This window comes from Erythrolamprus reginae, chromosome 8 (assembly GCF_031021105.1).
Source record: "Erythrolamprus reginae isolate rEryReg1 chromosome 8, rEryReg1.hap1, whole genome shotgun sequence".
Classification (NCBI taxonomy): Eukaryota; Metazoa; Chordata; class Lepidosauria; order Squamata; family Dipsadidae; genus Erythrolamprus; species Erythrolamprus reginae.
In genome coordinates, this window is record NC_091957.1 from 27,142,838 (window position 1) to 27,160,933 (window position 18,096).

Consider the following 18,096-nt stretch of genomic DNA (forward strand, 5'->3'; position numbering starts at 1 on the left):
GGCTGCCAGAGAGAGGAAGCTATTTTCCAAAGCACCCAAAAGCCAGACAAGGAATAATGGATGGAGATTGATCAAGGAGAGATTCAACCTGGAAATAGGGAGAGACAGTGAGAGAAATCAACCCATGGAGCAGAAGTTCTGGGAGCTTCATCCCTGGAAGCTTTCAAGAAGAGACTGGATTGGTGTAGGGTCTCCTTCTTGAGTTGGGGTTGAACTAGATGGTCTACAAGGTCCCTTCCATCTCTGTTAATCTGCTTATCAGAAGGCAGCTGGAAAGGTGGCAGATCACAGTCACGTGGCACCCCAGAACCCCCCAACCCACATACACACACACATGCCTTTTGCCATGTGCTCAAATGTGGATTGTATGGTTGTAAAGATGCTGCAAGGTGGTCACAAGTGGGAGGACTGGAAGAAAGAAAGTAAGGAGGTGTGTTCGTAGATTCTTGAAAGAGTCCAGATGTTGGATTATCGTTTTGAAAAGCGGGCATCCGGAATAAACTCATTTTTAATAGTTTAGCACAGAAGCATCCTTGCCGTGCTCATTTGCTAAGATTGAATTTTTGCCTCAGTCATTGCTCCAAGAAAGCTAGCAAAATATCCCCTGTTTAAAACAAGTTCGATCTCACAAATTAGAATCAACCAGTCCTGTGTTTTCCCTTTAACAAGCAATTTTCCTAAAGGGGGATTTTCAAACCCATTTAAGCCCCTTTCTGTTGGATAAAAATCAAAATCAAAGCAAAAACAGGTTCTTTGCTTGCATTGCTTTGCTCTGTGCATCATTTTCCGAAAAAACTGATGAATTATAAATACGGTATGTGATTGGGAACCTCTAGAGTTGTTGATGTTCGGTTTTTTAAAAACAATTGCAAAAAACCTAACTTGCTTGCACAGATGTGTAAATCTGCTGGGTGAACATCCATCCATTATCCTTGGAACTTGCAAAAAAGCAGGGAGTCGTTCTAAATTTAAAGGAGAGTAGGTCAAAAGATGGGTAGAGTTATAGTTTTTAATAGGAAAGCGAACACAAGGACAAAGGGGCACAAACTGAGGTTAGTTGGGGGAAAGATCAGAAGCAACATGAGGAAATATTATTTTACCGAAAGAGTAGCAGATGCTTGGAACAAACTTCCAGCAGGTGTGATTGGTCAATCCACAGGAACTGAATGTAAACATGCCTGGGATAAACATAGATCCATCGTAAGATAAAATACAGAAAATAGTAGAAGGGCAGGCTAGATGGACCAGGTCTTTTTCTGCCGTCAATCTTCTATGTTTCTATAGTGTGTGAATTGACCCACAGAAAAGCATCATTTTGAGGGCCCTCAAGTTCTGTAAAGAGGGAAAGGCTGATGTTTTGTGGTTTGTTTCTAATTTTGCAGAGAAATAAGTTTTGGAAATAAATAAGCACTTAGGTTTCCCCCTTCATCCTCCTCCTTTTCTCCCTCTACCGACCCTCCTCCTCGCCCGCCGCCCCCCAATGTCTTTTTCCAAGCCACTGAAGGGGTCTCTTAATATTCAAACCATACCTTCTCCCTCCGCCACACCGACGGGCTGACATGGTCCACTTTATTGAATATCACTTTGCAAAGCTGTCAGCAAGACATTCAGTGCCTCGCGGCCCCCTAAGGTGCCCGTCCAGGCAGTTCTAAAGAGATTCGCACCAAACAGAGGGGGGATGAAATAAATGGGGAGATCTCTCTCTCTGTCTCTCCCTCTCTCTCTTCTTTTTTGTCCAAGGTGAGACAATGCAGGCGGAGGGGGGAGAAAGAGAGGAACAGATGACGATTGATAAAGCGCCCAGCGACGCAGGAATATCTTTCTTTTCACTTGGCACCCCGATTTCTTTCCTCTTTTCTTTTTTTCTGTCACTTCCATTCTCTTCTCCCTCTTTTTCTTTCCCGCTTTCTTCTCTCTGGGAAGGAAGGAGAGGCGGAGGCTTCGATTGCAAGGACTGTCACTCTCCGTTGTTGGGTATTGTTTCTCTTTTAAAGCGAGCGCCTTTCGTTTCTTTCTTCCTTTCTTTTTTCTTTCCTCCCTCCCTCCCTCTTCCTTCCTTCCTTTTTTCCTTTCTATCTTTCCTCCCTCCCTCCTTCTTCCTTCCTCTTTGTTTCTTTCTTGCCTGCTTGCCTGCCTTTTCCTTCCTTCCTTCCTTTTTATTTTCCATCCTTCCTTTCTTTTTTCCTTCCTTTCCTCCCTCCCTCCTCCCTCCTCTTTCCTTCCTCTTTCTTTCTTTTCTTCCTTCCTTCCTTCCCTCCCTCCTTTCTTCCTTTCTTCCTTCTTTCCTTTTCTTTCCTCTCTCCCTCCCTCTCTCTCTCTTCCTTTCCTTCCTTCCCTTCCTTTCTTTCTTCCCTTTCTTTCCTCCCTCCCTCCTTTCTTTCTTTCTTCCCTCTTCCCTCCCTCTTCATTCATTCATTCGTTCTTCCTCTCTCATTCCATTCATGCTTCTGAAATGTGGTCGCTTAATATTTTAGCAAGAAGGATTAAAGAAAAGGCAGGTCCTGGTCAGCCACAATTGATGTCCTTCATCTGTCAAGCCTAAGCTCTAAAGCTTGATTTAGAAGACTCGTGATGTGGGTGCGTAAACCCGGGTGCCTCCACAACACCATTTAGATTGACATGTGGTGCGAATTCTGCCAGCGGAGATACAATGCTCCGCTTTCATGGTGAAGGCCCATAAATATATCACTTGAGGAACATCCCAAACCTCTATTCAGGATAGCTTTGATGAGAAGTTGAAGGAGTCTAAGGAGGCTTTGAAAAAGGTTCAGGGAGAGATTTGGAAGTGAAGTGATTGGAAAAAAAGAAGCTATTTGTCCAGAGGGACGTGAACTTCCTAGCCTCCAAACTTACATTGAGAACCACACTTCAAAGTTGCCCCTGGGTGCAAGAGGTTGACCACTCTCTGTGGACACCAATGGGGCCACATAATTGATGATAGAACCCTGGTGGCGCAGTGGTTAGAATGTCCTATTGCAGGCTGACTCTGCCCACTGCCAGCAGTTTGATCCCGAGCGGCTCAAGGTTGACTCAGCCTTCCATCCTTCCAAGGTGGGTAAAATGAGGAACCAGATAGTTTGAGAGCAAGAGGCTGACTCTGTAAACTGTTTAGAATGAGCTGTAAAAAGCACTGGGAAGCGGTATATAAATCCATCCAGGATGCACAACGATTAGAATACAACATTGCAGGCTGATTCTGCCCACTGCCAGCAGTTCGATCCTGACCGGCTCAAGGTTGACTCAGCCTTAAATATGATTGAGAGTTGACAAAAAGAGAAAAGGAGGCAGCATTAGATATATACACTGCTCAAAAAATAATAAAATAAAGGGAACACTTAAACAACACAATATAACGCCAAGTAAATCAAACTTCTGTGAAATCAAACTGTCCACTTAGGAAGCAACACTGATTGACAATCAATTTCACATGCTGTTGTGCACATTCAACTTTGTACAGAACAAAGTATTCAATGAGAAGATTTCATTCATTCAGATCTAGGATGTGTTATTTGAGGGTTCCCTTTATTTTTCTGAGCAGTATATATAAAACATATACTTAAATGAAATTGGAATAGGTTGGAAATGGAATTTAAGAGTTAAGAAAATGAATATTAGAATTGAAAAGTAAAGGAAAATTGCTTAATCTGCCCCTCATTAAATTAAAATTAGCCATTGAAGTTATATTTCATCTTTTTAGTTTTTCCTTTCCCCCCCACTTATATGAAATAATTTGTGATTTGAAATGTGATTTAGGATACTTTACTATTTTTATATAAGAGACTTTACATATTCATTGAAGGTATATGTGTTATGTATTTATGCTTTTAAGGTGCTTTTTTATTTTTTAAAAAAAGATTGATTCAGCCTTCCATCCTCCGAGGTGGGTAAAATGAGGACCCAGATTGTTGGGGGCAACAGGGCTGACTTTGTAAACCACTTAGAGAGGGCTGTAAAGCACTATGAAGCAATATATAAGTCTAAGCGTTATTGCTAAGTGTGATTCTTGGAACAACTATTGACAGAAGAATTATCTTCTACAGAGCCTACTCCATTCCACCCAAAACCTTGTTGTAAACTCCAAAACAGGTATTGCAGCTTCGGTTACAGCTGGCTAGTTTCAGGCACTGCATTGGCCATTGACAAAGCGCCTCTGATGCTGATCCCCAGCTGAGCTTTAAATGACTTTTTTATTTTTCTAGACCCGCCGTCTTGTCTGTTTGGTATTCTCGGTCCACCTTGCCAATGTGCGTTCTCATTCTGCTACAACCAGAATATTACTAGATTAAAACGCATATCAAATATATATATACAGTATATATACCTGGAGCTGAAGGAGTATATATATATATATATATATATATATATATATATAACCTTAAACTATGTTAAACTGTAATCAAAACTTGCCTGGAGGGCAAGAGTGAGGAGGAGAGGTTGGGGAAAGAAGAAGCCAAAATGAATCAGATGCATTTTGGTTCTTTCTAGCAATCAAGAACTTCATCTTGCCAGTTAAAAAAAAATAAACTACATCAGGGGTAGAGTTGTTTTTATTTTGCAGGATATCATTTGATCCAAATCGCCACCTCGTCTCGCATATTGGAAGCTCAGTTTAAAAAGGTCAGTTAGCTTGCATTCAGGCGCATTTTAATAGCTACCTTGCTGTGCTTCCTCAAAACAAGAATAGAATAGAATAGAACAGAACAGAATAGAATATGGAATGGAATATATGGAATGGAATAAAAATAGAATAGAGCAGAGGCAAAAATATGGAATAGAATAAGAATAGAATAGAATAAGAATAGAAATGGAATGGAATGGAGGAGAGGCAAAAATATGGAATAGAATAGAAATAGACTAGAATAAGGATAGAATAGAAATATAAATAGAAGAGAAGAGATGGAATGGAATGAAAAATAGAATCGAGGAGAAGAAAAAAGAAGAGAAATTATGGAATGGAATGGAATGAAAAATATTAAGTTTCTCCTTAATTCCATGTTGCTTCTTTCCTTGATTAGTTTCCATCCATTGTTTCTTGTATGGCTTTCTGGGGCTTTGGAAAATAAGTTGACAGCCCCCCCCCCCAGAATACTGCTATCATGTCCCCCCTGGTCCTTCTTTTCTCTAGACCAGCCATGAAACCATGCCCAACTTCTGCAACCAAAGTAAACAGACCAAGGAGTTATCTGCAATTGCCCCAAACACTGTTTTTTGTTGGATAGCTGTGGCGACAAGGAATTCTGTATTTACAGGCCAGGACAGACTTATAATTATTTCAATAGTATCAAAAGATGCTTCATTAAGGGCTCTTGATTGAGTGTTACCACGTCTTCCTAATGTGCTCGCAAGCGCTGACCCCCAGTTTCTCGCCGTCTTGGTGTCCCTTCCAACGGATTGCCACTCCCAACATCCAGTAATGGGTTGCAGCCAGTATGACTGGGATCGGGGTTCCGGTGGCGGAAATTGAGATGTGCATGGATCTCCGCGCCCTGATACATGCGCACACAAGATTTCGCTTCTGCGCATACACAGCAAGTGAAATCTCATGTAAGGAGGCTCTCGTGTGAGAGATTTTGCTGATTTTTGGTGGTTTCTTTTCCGAACAGGCAAAAAAACGCTGAAAATTGGCGAAATCTCGTCCACGAGATTTCGCTTGCACAAAAGCCAACTCACATGCTGACGGGCGTGTGTTTGCGCACTTGCCGGACCCATGTGTGCCCATGACTATCCCACAAGATGTACTGGTAGGGGCCAGTAAGTGGAACCCCCCGCCTGCCAACATCGCGCTTTGATCAGGAATTTGGCAAGCATGCTCCAGGTTGGGAATTCACCGGGAAACCAGTGACGGATATCCAGGTGGGACCAGAAGGGAGGGGGGCGAAGGGAAGGCGAGAGGAAAGGATCTGGAGCCTGCCTGTCCAAACACGCCAGCCATCCGTCGTTTAATGAATGCGTCTCCATGTTCGGCCCGAACAACAAATCCTTCCAGGCCGACTGAAGGGTTCTTGAGGGAAACTAAGCCATTCCTCGGTGCTCTTTGAGGGCCGGTGGAAAGATGGAGGGTTTCAGCGTGGCCAATTTCTGCCTAATCCTGTTGATTAATTTAACTTCAAGGGTGAGAGTCCCTCTGAAGTGAGGGAAGCGTTGCGCGGGTTGTGAGCGGAGGGAAGGAAGGACGGGGAGGGGGAAAAATAATAATTCCTCCTCACGTTGGACGGAGGGAGAAAACAAGGGCCACGCGGGAGGAAGTGACATTCTGGAAGAAGTCTGGAAGAGCTTTTATCAGTCGGATTAAAGCTGGGGTGTCAATCGGAAGGCCGGTGGGTTGAATCCGAACCACGGGATGTTTAAATCTGGCCCATTGCGCCGGACTGTAAATAGCAAATATGTAGCTTGCAGTGACTCTGACAGGCCAGTGATGGGCTCCTACTGGGATGGTCAGGTACACAGAACTGGTAGAATTTTTTTTTCTTTTTTTCCCTTCTGGGATCTGGATAAGTTTTTCCTATTGCAGTAAATGAGGTTGAATGTGTATAATTTTAGAAGAGCTGTGCGTGCGTGTGTACATACACTATATAGTAGATAACCTATATACTGTAATACTAATTTCTATATACAGTGGTACCTCTACCTAAGAACGCCTCCACTGAAGAACTTTTCTAGATAAGAACCGGGTGTTTAAGATTTTTTTGCCTCTTCTCAAGAACCATTTTCTACTTAAGAACCCAAGCCTGGAAAAATTTCCCAGGAGCGGCACGAAGGCCCGGCCAGTTTCCTGCCATTTCCTCTTTAATCCTGGCCATCTCGGGCTTTTCTGGACTGCCAGAGGAGCCTTTCGGTGGCGCTTAAGGAGGCTTTGGCAGTCCAGAGCTAACGGAGCGTTTTCTTTTCTCTGGGCGTTTGGAGAGGGAATAAATCACTTCGCTGTGGTGACTCCCTTGCACTGCCTCCCATACACCCGGTGTGAGGTTGCCCCCCGGAGCGTCTGGGTGTGGAAAGGCAAAAGGGGGCGCTTCGTCCTGGCCAAATCAACTCGGCTTCAGCCAGAGTCACCACAATAACTATGGCTACAAAGCGAGCGAGCAAGAGGAGAGGGATCCTTCAGCATGGGAAGGAAGAGGAAGCAGGTAGCAGCAGCAGCCGCCTTTCGGTCAAAGGAGCGGGAGGTTCCCCCCTCTTGCCCGCCTGGGTTTCTCTCTGGTGCAGTGTATGGGAGGCAGCCTCATGCCAAGTGTATGGGAGGCACGTGTTCCTCCTTGGCGCCTCAGAGTCCCTCTTTTTTTTTTAAGCCTTAAAGTTTCAGATTTTTTTGATTCCCCTCACCTCACCTTCTTCCTTTGGCAGCTACTCTCCTCCTCCTCTTTTTCCTTCTCCTCCTCCCACCCAAATTCAAAGCTTTTATTTCTTTCCTAATGGGTTTGCATGCATTATTTGCTTTTACATTGATTCCTATGGGGAAAATTGCTTCTTCTTACAAACTTTTCTACTTAAGAATCTGGTCACGGAATGAATTAAGTTCTTAAGTAGAGGTACTACTGTATATATGTATTCATTTTCTATCCAATCATAACATTTCGCCCATACTTTATAATATTCTGCACCTTCTTTGTCTTTAATTTTCATTATCACTTAACAACGGGTGTGACTAGCTTAACAAAGAATCGCTGCCCTTGTTAAGTTAGTCACATGGTCTTTAAGTGAATCTGGCTGTCCCATGAACTTCACTGGTCAGAAGTCACAAGAAGAATCACGTGACCCCCCGATATTGCATCCGTCATAACTATGAACCAGTTGCCAAGCATCTCAGTTTTGATCATGTGACCAGCTGCCCCAGTCATAAATGTGGAATATGGTCACAAGACCCCCTTTTTTTTGACACCGTTGCAACTTTGAACGGTCACTAATTGAACGTTGTAAGTCGAGGACTACCTGTACTTCAAATCCAGATCTTGGCCAGACTCAGAACATTCGGTATTCCTGCCCTTGTGTGAATGGTTGATAAAGAATGTCTCCAGATTTTTTCTCTTTTCCTGGAAGATGAGGAAGGGACCCCAGTTCTGAACAACCAGAGTTTATCCTATTATATTTAATATATTATTAAATAGTTAATATATTTAGTAAAGTAGCTGAAGTGCTCCACTTCATTACCATCAGAAGCTGTTTCCAATCCATCCTTTGGCCTCCCCACTATTTAACAATTTTCACAAGCAAACAAAAAATGCTTTTCAAAATCTTAGCAAAAAATAGGACTGTGAAGCTCTAGCCCAACACTAGAGGGCAGGAAAGTCTTTTTTTAAGGGGAGCTGCTACCACCTGGTGGCCACCTGCATTTTTGCAACCTAGTTGTGATTGTTTACTGGTTTTGTTCCCATATCTGAGAGGCTATCCGAAAAAAGTGGGTGTCAGTTTATTCCCCCCCCCCGATGCTGCCCTCAATGAGAGATCGCCTCTTCCATCACACACACACAGGAGAATGGTGACCCTGACTTCCGGAACACAGGGTAGTCCTCGATTTGCAACTGCTTGCTTACTGACCGTTCAAAGTTGTGGTGAACCCAAACACGCCCCAAGAAGTCAAAATGACAAAATTGCAGCTCCTGCCTGTTCTGCCGGCATGTCTCAACTGCCCGTAATTACAGGGTAATTAGTCCAGGAAGACGCACACCACACGATAAAAGGAAAACCCCAAAGTTTTTTATAAACAGAAAAACAGAAACAGCTCCCTTTTTAATGTCAAAGAGATTTTCTGGTACACACAAGGCACAGGTTAAATGCAGTCCAATTGCTCACCCAATAACTGGGAAATTGAGTCCAATTCTAAAGTCCAGAGAGTCCCCACACACAATCCTGAAGAGCAAAAACCACGATCTTGACGAAACAATGAATCAGATAAACTGTCATGAGGCTAAAACACCAGGCTGCACATTTAGCTTTAGCACTAATTACAGCAGCCCCACCCAACCACAGGTGGCCTCATTTTCTCTTGTAATAATCCTTCAGTTGTTGTCTCCTGTGCATCACTCTTCGCATGCGTGGATGTGTCATTAATTCTTGTTCAGAATCCAGGGATGATACAGATGACTGATCTCCTCCTGGGCTGTCTGCCAAACTCCCCTCTTCCCTGTCACTCACGCTTACTTGGTCAGAGGAGACTTCGTCGGCAGATTCTAATGGGAGCAAAACAGGCCTGCGGCATGTGGATGTCTCCCCCACATCCACCTCCATATTCCTTGGGGCAGGAGCTGGACCAGAGCTAACCACAACACCGCCACTTATGACAGCCCCCTCTTGTTGTTCACCCTTGCAAACAGATTGACTGTTGCAAACCAATGGGTCTTCTCGCGAGTCAGTGGGTAGCTTGGCTTTTTTCTGCAAACCAGTGGGTCTTCTTGTGAGTCAGTGGGCAGAATGGCTTTTTTTTTTTTAGAACGCTCCATCACCATTTATTTGTTTATTTGATTTGTTTATCTGATTTATTTATAGGCCACCATTCTCCTCGCGGTCTTGGGGCGGCTTACAAGAATAAAACAAAGAGAAAGCTAAAATATTATGAATAGTGATGGGCGAACCGAACCCGCACAATTCGGGTCTGTACTGAATTTTGTGGTGTTCGGTATGCCGAACACGAACCCGAAATTTTTTGAAACTTGGGGCAAAGTTCGGGGTCGCGTTTGGCATTCGGAGCTTTGATGTCACCGGCAGGTTCCATGGAATCCAGGAAGTGATCACCTTGACGTCCTTAGCAACCTGCCAGTGATGTCAAGGCTCCGCCCCCGGAATCTCTTCGTGGGACGGATTCCCCAGCTCTTTCAAAGGGAGGTCTTCACGTAAAAATAAACATTGTTATTTTTACAAAAAAGGACGCCGCAGCGACGCTACAAGCAAAGGGCGGTCCTTTCACATAAAAATAAACATCCAGGAAGTGATCACCTTGCCGTCCTTAGCAACCTGCCTGTTCCTTTAAAACTAAACAAAATTGAACCTGCTTTAAAACAAAAACAAAAAAACTCAATGATGGTGAGAATTGCACCTGGCTGCAGAAGAGCCAGGAGGAAGCCAGGAGGCCCTCATCCTCTTGGCAGGGAAGCTGAGCCTGGTGTCACATTGGTGGGCTCTTTTCTGAGGAAAGAATTGGGGGGGGGGAGGCTATGAGTTCTGGAATGGCTTGAGGAGCAGGCCGAGGCTTGTAAGGCCCTGCTGGTTTTTTGCTGCCATTTTTGGATTCTCCTTGGGGCAGCTGGGAATTCAATTTAATTCATTAGATTTATATCTAATTTATTATATTTATATCTAATTACTCAGCTGGCTCAGCCCTGGGGAGGGGAACCTGAGAGACAGGGGACATGGCTGCCTTGTGACTGGGAGTTAGGTCCAGGCTTGTGGGTAAGTAGGCCGAAGCCTACTAGAGGTTCTACTATTTTTTGCTTTAAGTCCAATCTTGGCTATTTATAAGACTTGTGGACTTCAACTCTCATTGAAGTTCACACGTCTGTTGAATACTGAAGGGAAGGGGGCAGCCTGTGGGTAGGTGTGTATGTGAGTAGGCCGAAGCCTACTAAGGGGCTGTATTCTTTTTGCTTTAAGTCCAACTTGGCCCTGTGCCATTTATAAGACTCCTGGACTTCAATTCCCAGAATACCCAAGCAGGCCATTGCATGCCGGCTGGGGAATTCTAGGAATTGAAGTTCACAGGTCTTAAAAATTGCCACTGTTGGAAACTGAAGACCTGTAGAGGAGGGGGGAGTAGGCCGAAGCCTACTAAGGGGCTGTATTCTTTTTTCTTTAAGTCCAACCTGGGCCATTTAGAAAACTTGTGGACTTCAACTCCCAGAATACACAAGCAGGCCATTGCATGCCAGCCAGGGAATTCTGGGAATTGAAGTTCATAGGTCTTAAAAGTTGGCAATTTTAAGAAGAGGGCAGCCTGGGGAGGGGGAGGCCGAAGCCAACTAAGGGGCTGTACTTTTTTTGCTTTAAGTCCAAACTTGGCTATCTATAAGACTTGTGGACTTCAACTCTCAGAATACCCAAGCGGGCCATTGAATGAATTGAAGTTTCACGGGTCTTAAAAAGTTGCCACTGTTGGATACCACTAGTTTAGGCCATGGGTGGCCAAATGGCCAGATAGGATAGGACAGAACAGAATAGATTTGGAAGGGACCTTGGAGGTCTTCTAGTGCAGCGTTTCCCAACCGGTGTGCCGTGGCACACTAGTGTGCCGCGAGACACAGCCAGGTGTGCCGCGAAGCTAGGGAAGCTCCAGCTGGGCGGGGCGCTGCCGGTGCCTCTGACCTCCCGGCTCCTGCCCGATGCCGCGGTTTCTGGTGCTCTCCTGCTGGGCCCCAAAGAAGGAAGGCAGGAAGAAGGAGAGCTTCATTCTTCGCGCCTTTTTCCCGCCTTCCTTCTTTGGGGCCCAGCAGGAGAGCACCAGAAACCGCGGCATCGAGCAGGAACCGGGAGGTCGGAGGCACCAGCAGCGCCCCGCCCAGCTGGAGCTTCCCTGGCGTCGGCAGCAAGTGTCCTTTGGGGCCCGGCGGGAGGGCACTGGCGGTGGGAGCGGGGTGGGTGGGTGGCGGCTGCAGCGGCGCAGGCAGTCGTGAGGAGATGGTGGTGGGGGCGGGGGGGGGCTGCAGCGGCCGCAGGCAGTCGCGGGGAGATGGCAGTTGCGGGGAGATGGCGGGTAGATGGCAGCGGCCGCAGGCAGTCTCGAGGAGAGCTCCAGGGTGGAGGCACCGATGGTGGCAATTGGACGTGCTGCTGGACGCCGTAATTGCTGGGGCTGCGGGCCTGGCATATACGGCGTCCAGCAGCACGTCCAGCTGCCGCCGTCAGGGCTCCCACTTGCAGTCAGCTGAGAGAGAGAGAGAGAAAGAAAGAGAGACATATAAGAGAGGCAGAGAGAGAGAAAGAGACATAGCAAGAGAGGCAGAGAAACAGAGACATAGCAAGAGAGGCAGAGAGAGAGAGAGAAAGAAAGAGAGACATAGCAAGAGAGAAAGAGAGACATAGCAAGAGAGGCAGAGAGAGAGAGAAAGAGAGAGAGAGAAAGAGAGAGAGAGAAAGAAAGAGAGATAGCAAGAGAGGCAAAGAGAAAGAAAAAGACATATAGCAAGAGACAGTGAAAGAGAGAGAGAGAGCAAGAAAGAGAGAAAAAAGCAAGAAAGAGATAGCAAGAGAGACAGAGAGAGAGAGCAAGGGAGAGAGAAAGACATAGAGGAAGGGAAGGAGGGAGAGAGAAAGAGAGCAAAAAAGAGAGGAAGAAAGAAAGACAGAGGGATGGAGAGAGAGAAAGAAGGGGAGGAAGGAAAAGAGAGAAAGAGGGAGAAATAGAGCGAAAGGGAGGAAGAGAGAGGGTTTTTTTGTCCAAACTTTTCTTTAGCCTGCCCCCCCGCCCCCTTCAATGTTCCCCAGGATTTTGAAAATATGAATAATGTGCCGCGTCTCAAAAAAGGTTGGGAAACACTGTTCTAGTGGACTTCAACTCTCATTGAAGTTCACACGTCTGTTGGATACTGAAGGGAAGGGGGCAGCCTATGGGTGTGGGTGTATGTGAGTAGGCCGAAGCCTACTAAGGGGCTGTATTCTTTTTGCTTTAAGTCCAACTTGGATTCGAAAGGACCCACTACCCAGATATTTACATCCTCCTTTTGAAGCAGGAGACCCCTTACCATCTCAGACAAATGCTTGTCTAGTCTCTTCTTAAAAATCTCCAGTGATGAACACTCTCTGGTGGCAAGCTGTTCCACTGGTTAACTGCCCTCACTATTAGGAAGTTTCTCCTTAATTCCAGGTTGTTTGTCTTCTCAATAATGGTTTCCAACCGTATTTCTTGTCTTACCTTCTGCTGCTTTGGAAAATAAACTAATCTGATTTTCTTTGTGGTAGTTCCTCAAATACTGGAATAGTGCTTTCCTGTCACCCCAATTCTTCTTTTGTTTAGACTCGCCAGATCTCAAGCCTATTTTATTTTTTTAAAAAATAAAAAATTAATTGATAAATGAAACTCGCTTGGTAAATGACTAAGGACGCACCCGCTGAAATGGAAATGATTTGTTTATTTTCCCAATGTGAACCTGTCTCTCAACAGTTCCTCTCCATTCTGCGTGCCTCCCATTTTTAACCCTGTTTTTCTCTTTTTCCCCCTCCCCAACCAGGCGGTAGATTGGATGACGGTTCTGATGTTGAGTCAGAACCGGACCTTCCTTTGAAGCGCAAACAACGTCGGAGTCGGACCACTTTCACAGCCGAACAGCTGGAAGAGTTGGAGAAAGCTTTCGAAAGGACCCACTACCCAGATATTTACACTCGAGAGGAGCTGGCCCAGCGAACAAAGCTGACCGAGGCCCGGGTCCAGGTCAGCGGGAAACATCTGCCTTGGGGTTGGAAGGGAAGCTGTGGGAAAAGGCATGCCATTGTCGGGGGGGGGGGGTTTGCCAAGAATTTAAAAACTGGAATCGCCCCAGATGCATACCGACTCTTAAAAAATTATAGGGAGACGGCTTTTCTTTCTCTTTTTTCTCCCCTCTGCCGTGTCCTGGCTGAAAAAATAATAATATTTCCCTTGGTTTTTCCCACCTATTCACTCATTTCATTAGGGCAAAAGAGAATTACTGAGAATTAATTTTTAAAATAAAATAAAATAGTGGGACGCGTGCAGATCTCAAGTCAGAGAGAGGGAAAGAATTTGGCCAACTTTTTACAATTTTAATAATCTGGTTGATAATTCTCGGATCACCTTTGGGTTCAAATCTGGCACAGGTGAGGATGTGAAAGGATTGTACGGAGAAGGGCAGGCTAGAAATCCAAATAATTAATAGATAGATAGATAGATAGATAGATAGATAGATAGATAGATAGATAGACAGACAGACAGACAGACAGACAGACAGACAGACAGACAGACAGACAGACAGACAGACAGACAGACAGACAGATTGCCCAGAAAGTAATGCACCACATTTTTTTCTTCAACAATTATTTATTGAACACAATGAAACTTACACACAAGAAAGAACGATGTTTCTTCTACACTCGCTATTTTTTCACATAATCTCTGTCCTGTTCTATGGCCTTCCTCCAGCGAGACACAAGGGCGTGTATGCCCTGTCGGTACCACTCCTTGTTCTGGTCACGAAGCCATTTCTGCCCTGTGCACTGTCTTCTAATGGACTCACCTCTGTGTCCAGCGACTAACCATACTTCTGTCAACTGCAGATTCTTCATAAACTGTACACAAACGTTTGTGAATGTTCCCAACAGTTTCTTTCTGCTTGTAACGTACATCACTTACAGACTCCATTTTGAAACACTGCTGCAGCTATGCTATCTGTCTGAAGAAACACAAAATTTACACACGCACTCCTGACAATTCAAATAATGTATTTCTAAAGTTTCGCATTCGTACCATTACTGTAGGCTGAGGGGAAAAAATGTGGTGTATTACTTTCTGGGCGACCCTTGTAAATTTGTGCAAGGCAGAAGAAAGGATTGGCCACTGTTCATCTCAAGGGTTTGGGGCAGGGGTGAAATGCTACTGGTTTGGCCCAGTCCAAGTATACCAGTATTTCGGAGAACTGGTAACCGCGGTAACACAAAGCTCCGCCCACCCACCCAGACATCACCATTTTCTTGTTTTTAACTCTCTGCACATGCGCAAAGGGTTTTGTGTATGCACAGAGGGTGAAAAGGCACCTGTGCAGCCAGAACAAGGGTACGGCCTATAGGGAAGGGAAGATTTCCCTGCTGGTTTTGGGATGGAGAAAACTTTCTTTTTCTTCTTCACTCTGCCACCTTGTGGGAAGGCTCTGCGGGCCCAAAGTTATATTCTAGGGGAGTTAACAAAGCAGCGACTTCTGTATAATTTAACCTTAATGGTGCATTGGCACATACAGAGTTTTGAAGGGCTGTTCACCTAACTGGCGTCTTTATTATAATAATTTAATAATAATTTATTAGACTTCTATGCCACTCTTCTCCGAAGACAGGATAAATATTGGCCTCTTAACGGAGTTTTGGGGACTATAATCAATGAAAAATGAAAGTTTTTCACCATTTTAGAAAGGTGGGGGGTATTTTTACCGAGAGTAGCCTTCTTTTACTTGAAACATTTCAAGTGTCCACAGTGTGGTTAGGGAAAGAGGGAAGTCCTCTATCCAAAATCCAAAGCTGCAGTTTGAAGGATTGTTTCTTTTACGTTCATCCTCCTTTGCCAGCCCACTTCCAGCAGCTGTTCGCTTCCCTGTGTTTCTCATGGTTTTCTCGTGTCCCCCCTAGTACTCTTCTGGCACCGTCCGCATCTTCCCACCATTCTGCCCCCTTTAAAATTTTCTGGGTATCAAAAAGGATCTTTTTACTGGCTCTGGAGACATCCTGGATGGCAGCTTGGAAAAAAAACAAGGAGCCAAAACTCTGTGTGTGTGTGTGTGTGTGTGTGTGTGTGTTTCTCCACCCTTCTCCCTTTCCTTCCCTTAGCGACAAGGGAACTCAATGAAAAATTAGCCACGTGCAGGTTGATCTTTGGAGTTCTTCGCTTTGTTAAGATTTAAACATTGAGCCTGGGAATGGAGGAGCGAGGGATGGGGGTAGGATGGCCATGGAGAAGGATAAGATAAGACGACATAAGATCACCTTGGTGAACATTTTTTTATGTGAACACACTGGCATACACATACGCATGCTGCACACACACCTCACCACCCCACACATACATGTATGTAATAGAAAAAAACAGTGGTTATATAGGACAGGATAACAGGTGGGCAGGCCCAGCCACTGGTCAGAACTACCAGTTTGCCTGAACCAGTCCAAAGCGGGGGGCAGCCCACCTCCAAGAGAGGGAGAGGGAGAGAGAGAGAGAAAAATGATAGATAGATAGATGATAGATAGATAGATAGATAGATAGATAGATAGACAGACAGACAGACAGACAGACAGACAGACAGACAGACAGACAGACAGACAGACAGACAGATATGGATGGACGGACGGATGGACGGATGGATGGATGGAAGGAAGGAAGGATAGACAGACAGACAGATGTAGATAGATAGGTACAGTAGATGGGGCAGGGAGGGGGAACGAGAGAGAGAGAGAAATAGGATAGATAAATAGACAGAGATATGTAGATAGATACATACTGTAGAGATAGATAATGCATGGAGGGATAGGTAGGTAGGTAGGTAGGTAAGTAGGTAGGTAGATGAATAAAGAGAGAGAGAGATTGATAGAGGGGGAGAGAGGGGGGATGGATGGAAGGAAGGAAGGAAGGACAGACAGAGACAGATAGACAGATGTAGATAGATAAGTATTGTAGATGGGGGTGGGAGAGAGAGAAATAGGACAGACAAACAGACAAATATGTAGATAGATACGTACTGTAGATGGACGGATGGATAGGTAGGTAGATAGATGAATAAAGAGAGAGAGAGAGATTGATAGAGGGGGAGAGAGGGGGGATGGAAGGAAGGAAGGAAGGACAGACAGAGATAGACAGACAGATGTAGATAGATAAGTACTGTAGATGGGGGGGACAGAGAGAAATAGGATAGACTAACAGACAGATATGTAGATAGATACGTACTGTATAGATAGATAGTGGATGGGTGGATAGGTAGGTAGGTAGAGAGAGAGATTAGATGATAGGTAGGTAGGTAGGTAGGCAGGCAGGCATATACTGTATTTTTTGGACTATAAGACTCACTGGTGTATAGGATGCACCAAGATTTCAAAGAGGTAAGTTAGAAAAAAGTGTTAGTGCATCCCGTTTTTCAACTGTTTTTGCAAAAAACGGGGCATGCAGAGGAGTTGGGAAACCTGGGGGTTGGGGGAAGGCAAAAACGCCCCAATTTTTGCGACACACAGCCTGCTTTCTTTTTGCAAAAATGGGATGCGCAGAGGGTTTGGCAGGCCCACAGAGTGCTGGGGGAAGGCAAACCCCCCTCCCTTTTTTGGCGAAAAATAGCCATTTTTTTCCTTTAAAACAGAGATGGTTTTGCCTTCCCCCAGCCCCCAGGAACACTCTATAGGCCTCCCAAACCCTCTACGCACACCGTTTTGTGAAAAACAGGCCCATCTTTTGCAAAAATGGGACACTTAGGTGGGGCTTCGGGAGGCCAAAAATGGCTGTATTGGGTGTATATGATGCACTGACATTTCCACCCTCTTCTGGGGTGGGGCCGGAGGTGCGTCTTATATTCCCAAAAATACAGTGTATGCATATACCATATTTTGTGGAGTATAAGATGCACTGGAGTATAAGACGCACCTTAGTTTTTGGGGAGGAAAATAGGGAAAAGAATCTGCTTACCAGGTATTCATCTGGCTAGTCGGGTCAGCTTCAGCACTTTTTTTATCCCCTGGTTAAGGGCTTAGTTTTTTTTTTTATTCTGAGAGAGTAACAATGAAAGAGCTTGCAAGCCAGTAAGAACTGGGAACATCATTAGCACCTGGAAAGAAACAGTCTGAGCAAGTAGAGCAATGGAAAAAACCCTGCAAAGACTTAGGGCTTGGAAAACCTTCTTTGCAGAGACTAACAATGAAAGAGCTTGCTCCTTAAAAGCTTGCTCCTTAAAACCCACCTCTGCCGTCAGGCATGAGGGAATTGAGACATCTCCCCCGGGCTTATACAATTTATGTATGGTATGTTTGTGTGTATGTCTGCTTTAATAACGGGTTTTTTAAATGTTTTTAAATTATTAGATTTGTCTTGAATTGTTTTATTGTTGTTGTGAGCCGCCCCGAGTCTACGGAGAGGGGTGGCATACAAATCTAATAAATAAGTAAGTAAGTAAGTAAGTAAGTAAGTAAGTAAGTAAGTAAGTAAGTAAGTAAGTAAGTAAGAGGGTAAGAGCTGGGAACATCCTTAGCACCTGGTTAGGGCTGGGAAGAAACTTACTCAGAGCAAGTTAGAGTAATGGAAAAAACCCTGCAAAGACTTAAGGCTTGGAAAGCATTCTTCGCAGAGAGAAACAATGAAAGAGCACAAGGAAGATCGTTAGCAGCTAGGTAGGGCTGGGGGGGGGGGAATCTACATTCAGAGTACAGTATAAGATTATCAGCCTCTTTTAGAGAGGGAAAAGGTGAGTCTTATCCACCGAAAAA

At 44.8% G+C, this 18,096-nt stretch overlaps 1 protein-coding gene across 2 annotated transcripts in view; it reads left to right on the top strand.

Annotated features, from left to right (window-relative positions):
- The window catches only part of PAX7 (paired box 7), a 124,165-nt gene that overhangs the window by 57,954 nt on the left and 48,115 nt on the right, over positions 1 to 18,096 (top strand). For both annotated transcript variants that reach the window (XM_070759401.1, XM_070759400.1), the window contains exon 5: positions 13,152 to 13,351. In XM_070759401.1, the coding sequence (XP_070615502.1) occupies positions 13,152 to 13,351 (200 nt within the window). The remainder of the gene's footprint in view (positions 1 to 13,151; positions 13,352 to 18,096) is intronic.